This window comes from Podarcis gaigeae (genome assembly GCF_964106915.1).
Source record: "Podarcis gaigeae genome assembly, chromosome: 3".
Classification (NCBI taxonomy): Eukaryota; Metazoa; Chordata; class Lepidosauria; order Squamata; family Lacertidae; genus Podarcis; species Podarcis gaigeae.
In genome coordinates, this window is record NC_139680.1 from 79,929,772 (window position 1) to 79,942,967 (window position 13,196).

The window sequence follows — 13,196 nt, forward strand, 5'->3', positions numbered from 1 at the left end:
GGGTGCAAGTAGATAAATAGGGACCGCTTACCAGCGGGAAGGTAAACGGCGTTTCCGTGTGTGGCTCTGGCTCGCCAGAGCAGCGATGTCACACTGGCCACGTGACCCGGAAGTGTCTCTGGACAGCGCTGGCCCCTGGCCTCTTGAGTGAGATGGGCGCACAACCCCAGAGTCTGTCAAGACTGGCCCGTACGGGCAGGGGTACCTTTACCTTTACCTTTAAAGTAGTACTTGCTGCAACACAAACAGAAACCTCCCTAGAAAAGCTGAAGGCCAGTAAAGAAGCATTTTAAATAATCTAATAAATAATGCTGCATTCTTCAGAACTACCGTATTGGCCCAAATATAAGCCACACCCGAATATAAGCCGCACCTTTAAAATTCAAGGGGGGAAAGAAAAAAAGACAATACCTGAATATTCCTCAGACACTCACACCCGTTCCATTTTACCGTATGTCTGTTTCAGCAGCGATATCGTAAAAGCCAATTTTTTTAAGGTCACAAATTTAAGCTACACTTTTCACGATTGGAATTTGGAAAATAAAAAGTGAGCCTTATATTCAAGCCAATACAGTATTGCTTTATACACATGCAAATATATGTGGATTTAATAAAATAATTCATCAATCAATTAGAGGATTTTTTTTTAATGAAGTAATAGCTCTAAAATTGCATTTTCTGAGCATTTCAGGATGTGAGTACCTGGTACGGGGGCTCCACTGCTTTGCAATAAAAAATTCAGGAGATCTAAACATGAATCACTCACAACACATGAGGACTGGCGCTAGCATTCATACCAGATAACTTTATTTCCACTCATCAACACATGCCAACCAGATAGATTGGGAAACAGCTGAACTAGTTTATTGAGCTTCTGCAACAGACTCGGAAGTTTATTCTTGCAGTTACAATTTCACAGTCAGATAGGTTTGAAATTATATCAGGAATAATTAGCAAAAGCTGCTCCGGACTGTGATAGCATAGCTGCTATATACACAGGAAACCCACATAGCTCTACCTCACTAAGCACAATCCATATTTATCACTGACATGGACACAAATCTGCTACAGGAAAGCTAGACAGTATTACAGCAGAGATATTTCTCCCGAACTCAATTCCAGTTTCTGAATATAAACTCGTTTTCTTAAAAATACAATAATAATAATAATAAAGCATTGCTCACATTAACCATGAAAATGAAACTGAGAAAGTGGCAACAACTGCTCAAGCTCATTCTGAACTTGGGCCAAAATTCAGCTATATTCAGAATTCTGATATTTAAATCCCTGGATTTTAGGTTAAGTTAAAAAATGACAAGAAGCTAGGAGATAAAGGAGAGACGGATAGAACAAGGGATTTAAGCTGAGAAAAGACACAGCTGTCACAATTCACTAGAGAGAATGTTTTCCAGGATTGCTGTCTCCGTTTGTTTCCAACAGAACTTCACAAGGCTTAATATAAATCTGGTTTTCAAAAGATGAAACAAAGCAAAATATAGCCCAGCATACAATGAGCAAGTATGGACTTAAGTAGGAGTTTTGTATATTTCTCAAACTTGATGACAAAAGAGGACATAGGTCATCATCATTTTTCTCCCAGAAATGAGAGCCTAAAATTGTACAAGGCATTTCTTCCATTGATATGTTACATTAAAAAAAAAAAATGCCAACAATATGTTTAGTGATAAATGTCGCTCAGAAGTACTTTGTGTCCTGTACCAACTAGGTTTCATATATGCTACCTATTGATTTTTGCTGGGAGTGTCCATGATAACTGAGAGATTTGGGTGTTTGGGGAGGATCTAGAGAATTTGGGTGTATGGCAGAATTTTAGACTTCAGGTGTTTCTCCAAGTGGTCTGCAAAGCAGCCTCCTTCGGACTGAGCCTCAGCTCAGCTTGGAGCCTGTAGGATCTCTGAGGCAGCCTCCTGACTAACACACCTGTGTGGTTATTCTCAGCCTTTGGATCACTGCCCAAAGTATGTAGTAATTTCGAGGTGACAATGTTATTCCTACACAGCTGGTATAATAGTCTGAGAGTTTATCCATGAGCAGGGCCTACTATTGCTTCTGTTTAATCATAGCATTAGTGGTAAAAGTCTGGCTTTGCTCAGTCATTCTAATAAACAGAAAAAGGTGCACTTTTGAAATCAATGGTTTTGAAAGGTTCAGTGATGATTCAAAATGGCATCCAGTTGTATCCAAACATGGACAAAATCCTGCTCCTTGGTTTCAGGAACCAACATGCAAATTCTGGTTCAGATATCTTACATCTTGGTTAAAATCAATGCAGGTTCAATCCACCATCGTAATTCCAAATTATGTCCAATTGTATTGTGGCACTCAGACCTGGACATAGTACTCCAGGTGTGGTCTGACCAAGGCAGAATAGTGTGGTATTATTACTTTCTTTGATGGGGACAGTATACCTCTGCTGATGCAGCCTAGCATTAGCTTTATTATTATTATTATCCTTATTATTAAACCAAACAACAACAACCATTTAGTTTTGCTGCATCACACTGTTGACTCATGTTAAGCTTGTGGTCTACTAAGACCCCTAGATTCTTTTCACATGCAGTACTGGCAAGCCAAGTGTCCGCCCACCTTATATTTGTGCAGTTGGCTATTCCTGTAGATACTTGTAGAGCTGTGCAGAGGAACACCTTTGCTCAGTACAACCCCCTGCAACAGCCTGGCATAATGGGGGGATTGCTCTGTAAGTCATACCAAGCGTAGACCCACAAAAATAATGGACTTCACTAACTTAAGTCCGTTGATTTCAATGGGCGTATACTCTGAGCATGATTTAATCAGATAGAACCCAGAGACTGAAGAAAGCAAATCCTGCAATGGCAATATCTCATACAATCATCAACCAACACAGGGTTGTAACTCTTGTGAAAACCGCAAAATATATTATTGTATTATCAAGGGAATAACTGCAATGTTCAAATATTGCATACTGATATCCATGAAACAGAAGACTAGGTAGCTGTGAGAGATGCAATGCACAACAAATGAAAAAAATGAAGCTCTTTTTTGTTGGCACAGCAAATTGGTAAATGGGAAGGGACCTTGAGCCCAGAATTGAGTACTAATTCCATGCAAACTTCCATCTGTTTTCCTAAGCCTGGTTAAACAAGTTTTAGCTAACTCTTTATAGCTCATCTCTGTAAGTCTGCAAATTAAAAAAAACAACAACAGAACTCTGTGTGCTCGGAATGGTAATGAAAAGAGAGCGGTCTTAAGATAATTAAGTCATTTTAAACTGTTGCTAAATGGAATTTTGATTGCATCTTTTATTAATTATTACAAGTTGACATTTTAAATAAAGGTAAAAGCCTTTCAGAATATTGTGGACATTACAGGAGCTAAATAAGACAGAAGGGAACTGATTGCGATCTCTTTTTGCCTGGCTTATACTGACACAGGAATATCTAAGCTACTATTTGCATAATGCATGGTTGCTACCACAGGTTTCTATGCATCACCGGTAACAATACTGAAAGCAATGGCCTAGATGTCTGACAGTTCTTGCTTCAAGGAGAGCTTGACAAATACTTTTTGATGGACAGTTGACTCCTACCAGGACATTCTAACTATCTATAGAAGTATGTCATGAACTAGAGACTGCTACGGACGACCCCACATGCTTGTAACTCCCTAAAACATTCTGATGTGAAGTTTTAATATATCTCAAGTGAATCTTGGCCAGCTGGTCTCCTCTCCAAAACCCATAACTAATAACAGCCACCAACCTATTTGGATTGGGGAGGAAGGAGTTCCCTGTGGGTCCATAAACAAATTGAGCCTGTGCAGCTTGGTTATGTGACCTGGCAACCTGGCATGTTTTTGTTGTTGTTGTTTAGTCGTTTAGTCGTGTCCGACTCTTCATGACCCCATGGACCAGAGCACGCCAGGCACTCCTGTCTTCCACTGCCTCCCGCAGTTGGTCAAACTCATGCTGGTAGCTTCGAGAATACTATCCAAACATCTCGTCCTCTGTCATCCCCTTCTCCTTGTGCCCTCCATCTTTCCCAATATCAGGGTCTTTTCCAGGGAGGTGGCCAAAGTATTGGAGTCTCAGCTTCAGGATCTGTCCTTCTAGTGAACACTCAGGGCTGATTTCCTTAAGAATGGATAGGTTTGATCTTCTTGCAGTCCATGGCATAGAGCACAATTTTAAAGGCTTGTTTTCCCTCTGCCACACTAAGCAGAGCAGCAGCAGTCCTCTGATGAATACGACTTACTTACACCAACTTACACCAGCTTGATTTACGCCAGCTTCATGTGCCTAAGATTACTCCCTAAGAGCTCCCACATGCCAGCTGACTTTCTTCAGCTACTAATTCCATAGTCCAATATCTAAAATCGTAAACTATGAATGCAGAGGCTCATAGGCTTAAATTTTAAAAAATGTCTAGAAATCATACAGAATGTCTGCCATCAATTGGCCAATTCCAATTAAACCTTCGGCGAGATCTTATAACTTTGGGAAATACTGGGAAACTAATATCCGCATCACAATCTAGATACACACATTCACAGACACAACGGTTGAAGCACTGACTTGGGACAGATCCACTCCACTTGGCAGACTCCACTCACATAGAACATTTCAGATGGTAAAATCATCACATGTTGGAACACAGTGATTTCTATGGGGTTGCATCCATACCACTAACACTCACATAGCTCCATGTAGGTGAGCTCATGTAATATCATGTTTAAAGAATTGGACTGTACATACCTGGTTTAAGCACAACTTACTGTCATGTTGAAACTCTACAGCAAACATGCATTGTTGCCTATATAAATAATACGGTACAAAGCCCACAGACTGGAGGGTGAGCATTATCTTAATGATATATAAGAACAAATTGGATCCTAGTCATTATCACCCAAAAAGCCTGTAAGATATCGGGTCAAAATTAGGTACATGATTAGAAGAAGGGGTATTATCTTGTGGGAAAATAGATCAATGCTTTGTTCTTAATTACTGGCTTAGCAAATATGCTAAAAGACTACTTTGTGGCATTTGTCTACCTTACAGCAGCCTTCAATAGGATCAATCATGATAAATTGGTTGTGGAGCACAAGTATCAATTGACATTGATTTACTTTAAGGCCATCTGAAATAATTCCTACAACTAAAGGTGTGGGACTAGTCAGTTTCTTAACCCCTTTTTATTTCATTTGCACATGAATGATTTGGTTCTTGAATTACATCCATCTTTTAGTACAATTACTGGAGACTGATCATCAGGGATGGGCAAATCTGTCAATTTCTGTTTCTAATTCATCCAAATCTTAATATTTTCAAATCTATTTGCAATTTTAAAAAGTCATCATGAAAATTCATCAGCATTTTTGTATGCAAATGTGCCTAATACAAACATTTCCCTTAGTGCAACGCATTATTTTATGTTATTTTCACTAATAAATGCATTTTTATGTACACTCTACCCAAATTTGTGCATTTTAGTACACATTACTTGGCTGGAGAACTGCACTGCAATTTTTTTGAGAAGAGTGAATTACGACAGCTGTATTTCAGTTCACGTATTCTTTCTTAGTGAAGTTTGCCTTTAAATGTGAACTGAATCACTATCACTAACTTCTGGCTATGTATCAGAACTTCCCCTCAACCCACCAGAGAAGATTTTTTGGGGGGAGGGGGGCTATGCACAGAGGTCAGGGAGGTGAATTCCCATGTGCAAACAAAAATTGGTGTGCTGACCACCTATTCTTAATAAGGCTTTATTACTGTGGCCTGAAATCAGTTTATTTCTGAGCTCTGTGATGACCTTGTTGTTTTAACAATAAAACTGAGCTAGACTTGTAATAATTTAGGCTGTGGATAACAAGGGCACAAAGAGAAGAAAGTACTATTAACTCATGCATGGTAAAGGTGAAAGCCCCAAGAAGCAACTTAGTGCTTGTGTTTTGTTTTTTTGTGTTCAATTGTGTGTAGTGTATGTTAATTAATAATAAAGATGATTTTTAAAAGATTGCATATTCATATTCTGTTTTGCTTTTCCATTTAATCATTGTGTTTTATTTCACCTGCATACACTGCTCCTTGTATTTTCCCTTCCACAACATTCATTTGTGTACAATGTGCCTTTGCTGTCTCTTTGATATTCATAAACTGAAATGCATTCACTGACCTTCTGTAGATGTGTTTCAAATATATTTTCCAAAACTGATTTTAGCCTCTGGTCATATCTGATCAAAACTCTCTTGAGCACAGGGGCAAATTAAGGAGCCAATTTTTACTTTTTTTAAGCTAGTTTCATTATAATCTCTTTCTAGAAAATGTCAGGAATTAGTCACCTCAGTGAAGATTTGCTTGTTTTTCTGACTTCTTGTCTCTTCGTTCTTATTCTTGAAGTTACAGCATCAAACAGATTATGACTGACCTTCAACTGTAGCTTTCTACAATTTCTGATTGATCAGAAAGGAAAAAATGGAGGCTAGGCTTACAGCAAGCATCCAGTGAACTTGAAAAGAATGTGTTGCAAAGTCAGAAAAACAATCTTACAACAGGATATCACATACTGGTAGTACTACTTTCATAAAAAAACATGAGTCCATCTAACGCCACGTAAAACTCACAACATGTCTTTTAAATGCTACATGGGATTTCACTTCTCTCACAGATAGTCTTCCTTGTTTTTGTTCATTCAAAAGTTAATAAATTGCTCTCTATGACATAAAGAGCCTTAAACCTCCATGTCATTCATATAAAAAGCAGAAGGTCAGTATATTAAACATAGTATAGTAAATACACGATACTGCAAGTCTAAGTCTTCCTAACAGGACCGATGGTTCCTGTAAGCTTGACTTCTGTAACAAAGATTTCTTTTCCTTTGCTTACAACCAACTAAATTATGCTTTAACAAGCTGAATATAAAAGGAAGAAAAGAGCAGGAAAACCCAGCTGCCATCACTTTTTATAATACTCAGAAAAAGATGTCTTCATAGGCCTCTCCCTGGTCACTCCCAAGCTTAAAGGAACAGCATATAAGTTACAACATAGAAACAGCAAAATTAAAAATTCAAATAGTGGACACTGGACACATAAATAAAAAAAAATGGCAAAAAATTGATTAAAAGTAATTTTGCGAAGTATAGTAAGACCTGCTTGATGTCCTACACATTGCACACTTCTTTTGAAAAGACTATCTTCATTGCATTTAGTTTTTCGGCAAAGCGGAAAAATGAAATTCATTAAGGTTGACTTCCATAGCAACACACAAATCATTTTTATCATCATATTATGCCTAATAAAATTATATCAACTCAGTGTTTAAATAGCAAGAAGAAAACCTGGAAAATAGTTAAAACATAACAGATGCAGCTCAATAAGTGACAACCTAGACACATCAAATTAGAGTCAAACCTTGATTCCCAAACGGCTCAGTTGCAAAACAAATTGGCTCCCGAACGCTGCAAACCCGGAAGTAAGTGTTCCAGTTTGCAAACACTTTTCGGAAGCCGAACATCCGATGCGGCTTCCGCTTGAGTGCAGGAAGCTCCTGCAGCCAATCAGAAGCTGTGCCTTGGTTTTCGAATGCTTTCGGGAGTCGAACAGACTCCCAGAATAGATTAAGTTCAAGAACCAAGGTACCACTGTATATATAAAAGCTGTTTCCATCTTTCTTTTACACCCAGAAATTGAATTGAGGGTGGGGCTATGCAAATAGTTAGCACAGTTCTCAGTGGATCCCACTGAGTTCTAAAGTATAGAGTAATCTGTAAGGTAGGAAATATTTGGAGTGGGGTTGGAGGGGGAAACTGACCATTTGTCATTAGGAGCAGTTTAAGCCAAACTCTAAAGGAACACACCTCTTTACATTTTCTCATTCATTCCAATGCAGAATAATAAAGTGATATACTTGGGCATAATGTTTCACCCATACACTGCACCCCACAAAACAATGCCCCTGAAATACATAGGCCCTTCTTCCACATATATATCTCCTGCTATAATGACGGGGGGTGGGGAGAGACTGTTTCATCTGACAAGCTGAAATTGCTTGCACTGACGGTACATGGAACATAGCTGAATGTTGAATTCCTCCCACAACTTTTGTGGATGAAATATGACTCACACCTCATTCCATCAGTTTTATTATGATTATGTAACTACTAAATCCCAGGACATTAATATTTCAGGATTAAATAATACGTATCTACTTTGCACTCTCAAATAAAGACTGCAATATATAGACTGAAAAAACAAGAAGCCAGGAATATGTAATAGCAGTGTTACTAAACTCTGAGCCATCACTGAAATAGTTAGAATTTTCTTAAAACACTGAAAAAAATCTAATAAATTAGATGGCAGTGTTCCTACTTATTTCAACTTATCCGTTGTTGCAAAATAATGAGAATTATAAAATTAGCAGTAGTTTGAGAATTTGTTAGTAAAAGTTACTCTTTAAAAAACTCATTAAAAGATTAACCAATTGCCCCTTTTAGAGCATACTGTCAATTTTGATTTGATTACCGTATATCCAGTAACCAGATATAGATACTCTGAAATAGCTGCTCATCACTCCCCAGGGGGGCTACGGTTGTGGACCCTCGTGCTCCTGCTTCAGTTTCTGCTGCCTGGCCACATGGACTTCCCAAGAGCTGTGGGAAATTCCCCACGGGCCAGATCTCAGGAAATTTCCCGCCAAAGAAGGGCTATTCAAAAAGGCTAATCAGTAATGCTTTAAGAGGCCAACCACACCAGGAAACTTCTGCAGCGCAGTCGGCCCGAAGAACGAAAAATGAATGGCTATTATAAAAAAGATCCCCAAACTATTCTAGGAAGCCATCTCTTCAACTAAGGCCAAAAGTGGGCAACAGCAAGGATAGTAGTGTTTGCCTATAATAAATATAAGTGTCAGGTGGTTTATCAAGGGGGGAAATGGCCAGACGTAGCTAATTCTGGAATTCACCGATATATTGTGGAACACATAATCATATATCAACATGAGAAAAAACACAAAATATAAATGTATCTGCCAAACAGATTTTATTCGGCAGAAATATACAGGTTTCAAAAGAAAAATGCAAAGCGTAAACCATTAGATCATTTTTCCAGAAAGCAACACCTTATGGTGGATAGAATTTGTCTCTAATCGTTCCAAGTCATTTTTCAATATCAGCATTTTCTGCTATCATCATTCTCATTTTTAATATGCCCATTCTTTGCTGCTTAAATGAAAAACAAAGAATTCAATTTTATATATATAAAGTAAATGATACTGCTCCCAGGCACAGAATTTGTTTAATTACCAAAGTGGAACATAACATTTACTGTTCACGCTGACATATGGCAATATATTATGGTTTTGCATGAAACACAAAAATTAAGGATGTGGGAAATGATAGAACTGCCAGGAATCCAGTTTTAACACTTACTTTTGCGAAGGTCTGAAGAATATCTAGAGCAGGTGGCAGCTGAGAAGCTTCTTGGATCTCCACTTTCAGATACAACTGCAGAGTCCTTGCAAGGTGCCCAAGACCATCTTTCATTTCTTCACTTAACTTGTCAAAATCTTTAGAGAAGGCAACATAAAGCAAGGGGTGAACAGAAACTTCCACCAACATCTTCGTGTCTGCGCAGTGGCAGATTTGCACTCTAGATCAGGGTTTCCCAAAATCAGGTCTCAAGCTGGCAGGTAATATGGCGAGTATTAACAGAGAAACCATGGGCTGGATCCAGAGAAAAGTCCAAAGAATGGAACTAGTAGAAGCCTACTCTTCCCTTTAGGAACCTTTAAACCCATCAGCCAAAACCCTTTCACTGATGGTTAGAAGGTCACTGTGATGCAGGGGGCTGAGGTGAAAGTGGGGGTTTCAAAAAATCAGACAGAGACGCCTTCAATGAGCAGGAGCCCCACTACGAAAATTTATCTGCCCAATTTGGGGGTATTCTCCCCTTCCCCCCCCCTCCACATCCCCAAGCCCACTGTATTGAGGAATGTCTCCCAACCCTAGACTGGCTGCCAGGGAAGTAAGGTAGGAATCCAGCTTCTACTAGCCCCTTTGGCAGGTTTCCCTCTTGATCCAACCCTGTAAAAATTCCCACTTTGCAAAATGAATCTCTATAGCAGGAAACGATTTAAAAGAATCTGCACCCTTCTAACCACATCTTAACTGACATGGTCCAAATCAAAAATATAATATCCATGCATATTTTATTCATAGTGGTCCACATTTTATTGGAAACCGAGTTATTAGGCCAGGGGGGAAATGAAAGCTGATCCGATCAATTGTTTATATTTTATTATTTCTGTGGTGCCGAATCTGGAAACAAGAAACCAAGTGTCTTTGAGCCAAACTAGATATTACAGTAATTGTACATTAGTTCAAGGATGCTTTTAAAGTCAGAAAAGGCACACAGGGTTTCAAGTGTGTAGGAAACCACTTGGCAATCGAGCATAAACGTCTAGTGAAAAGAATTCTTTACCTTACTACTGAAATAAATCTTTGTCATTTAAGGCATAAGAATATGTTTTTTTCTTCAGCTTCTTTACCACTCACAGCTAATCAAAAAGTAAACTGTAGCTCCTCTCAAACCTTATGAAGAAAGGTGCAAAATTATGTCCACAATTTAAAACACTGCAGGGGTGACCGGCCATGGGAAAGGACCAACTAATTTACTTATGTACAGTTATACTAACTAATAACGGAGCTCCAGAATTGCTTCCAGATCTAATGACACAGAAAAATTAACAATGTGCATGATCCTGCACATATTATGTTTGCGCCTTGTACAGTGGTACCTTGGGTTACATACGCTTCAGGTTACAGATGCTTCAGGTTACAGACTCCACTCACCCAGAAATAGTACCTCGGGTTAAGAACTTTGCTTCAGGATGAGAACAGAAATCATGCTCCAGTGGCAAGGCAGCAGCAGGAGGCCCCATTAGCTAAAGTGGTGCTTCAGGTTAAGAATGGACCTCCGGAACGAATTAAGTACTTAACCCGAGGTACCACTGTATATCCCCATTCAGCTGTCTCCCACTGTTTGGTGCAAGTTACTCATGCACTTGCACTGTTCAGAGGGGAAGGCTGGATGTGGATTGGGGAGAACGCCACTGACCTCCTGTTCCTCCTAACCAGTGGGATAGAGCTCTATTGAGCATAAGGAATCTCAAGAGTGCTGCATTTAAATGGAGTGGGTCCACAATTTCCAAAGATCAGCCACCCTGGAGTATTACGCAAAAGGGATTCAAAATATCCAGAGACACTGATGTTGTACGCTGCTTTGTAAAAAAGGCTAGGAAGGAAGGTTTCCAGTTCCCCCACTTCACTGTCTCTAGAAGGGGGAAGCCTTAAGAAAGTCCATTGAACTATACACCCCCAGGGAAATGTAGTGCTACTACACTTGTGTGCTTGTATTACAGCTTTCCCCTGGAAGTGGCCCCATGGTCCTCTTTCCTTCCGTTTTTACATTTTAAGAACAGGATATTATATTTTTTTAAAGAACCTATTCAGCCCAAAGGAGCACAATGCACAATGCACATTGCAGAATTTATTGATTTATTTCAGAGACAGGCAGACAGTATTAACTTCACCCATCGCTGAAGCAAAACCACCTCTGGGATGGAGAGTAGCAACCGTTTAAGAATGCAATGTGGGGGACATTTCAGTTCAGTTCAGGACAGATGCAAACAAGAATAATATATCCGTCCAAAACTTTAGGGACAATTTAGAGAATCAAAAAGCAGAGGGCAATTATCCAGACTGGAATCTGGCCAAGATGTCAGAATTAAACATTGTCTGAGAAAAATTGTCCCATAAGAGTTTTCACAGCAAGTGATCAGGAGCTAGCTTTCCCATCTCACACTGAAGACAAAGGAAGTAAAAAGTGAAATGATATTGAGTAAACAAATTGTTTTAATTTTCTGGGGTTTAGAAAATTAAAATTGTTCCATTTCCGGGAAGATGAAACGCTGCAAGAAGTATGGCTATGAATAGCGTATGCAGCCCCTTTTTTCACACGTTATACTAAAAGGACCACTGAGCCCCATTCCCACCATCTGTGCAGATGATGGTGAATATTGCGGAAGCAGGATAGAAAGAAGAAAACTTGCTTTTAAATAAAATGGACATTTCTAGGCAGATGCAGGAAAAAATAAAATGATTTAAATGCCACATGTGAATACTACCTTTGTGGTGCAATTTTAAGCATGCTTATTTGGAAATAAGTTAAAATCAGGTCAATGATCTTTGGATTGTAATAAGATGTTGCCATGGGGGCTCTTGTGGGCAGAATGGTGGTAAAAAAAACCCTACTACTGTTATTAATACTAATACAGTGGTACCTTGGGTTCTTGAATGGCTTAGTAGTGGAACAACCTGAAACCTGAACGCTGCAAACCCGTAAGTAAGTCTTCCAGTTTGCAAACCTTTTTTTGGAAGCAGAACATGTTCCGTTTTGAGTGTTACGCTTCAGATTTGAGTGTCACGCTTCCGTTCTGAGAGCTACACTGAGATCTGTCTGTTTTTGCTATTTATTTTGGATCAAAGCTGCAAAGTACAGTACATTGTTTATTGCTTTCATTTTATGGCCTCGTTAGATAGTAAAATTCATGTTAAATTGCTGTTTTATGGGTTGTTTTTAAAAGTCTGGAACGGATTAATCCATTGTGCATTACTTTCTATGGGAAAGCACGCCTTGGTTTGGAACGCTTTGGTTTTGGAACGGACTTCCGGAATGGATTAAGTTTGAGAACCAAGGTACCACTGTAATAATGTGTATTGATTATATATTCCTAAAAATCCTTCATCAGCCCATAATTCAACAGTGGCTGAAATTAGTATAGGGCATCCTCAAGAAGGTGATGGAACAAATTACCAAGAAGCTCACAAAATATTAGAGTAATGAGTAATGAGCATAAGAGCAGTCTTGCTGGATTAGGCCAAAGGCACAACCAGTCCATCATCCTGTTCTCTCAGAGGACAACCAGATGCCAATGGCAGAGTGAATAAATGGATTCCAATACAGAAGAGCTGTTAATCCACAATGCCGGAAACATTTGTTCTTTGATTTCCAATTGTCTGTATTTTTCTTCTAGATCACTTCTGAAATTAAATCCAAAAGCACTGTACAACCCAAAAAATGAAAACATATTAGTTAGCATAAAAAACCAAAAACACAAACTCAAAAACAATCCTTCTAGCTC

The 13,196-nt window shown here is 39.0% G+C and overlaps 1 protein-coding gene across 9 annotated transcripts in view; it reads right to left on the reverse strand.

Moving 5' to 3' along the window:
- Positions 1–13,196, reverse strand: part of SMYD3 (SET and MYND domain containing 3) — a gene marked incomplete at its 5' end in the record, with an annotated part of 364,396 nt that overhangs the window by 299,874 nt on the left and 51,326 nt on the right. For all 9 annotated transcript variants that reach the window (XR_014562537.1, XR_014562538.1, XR_014562539.1 and 6 more), the window contains one exon: positions 9,424–9,560. Coding sequence is in view for 4 of the 9 variants with exons in the window: in XM_083732615.1 (XP_083588741.1) it covers positions 9,424–9,560 (137 nt within the window). The remainder of the gene's footprint in view (positions 1–9,423; positions 9,561–13,196) is intronic.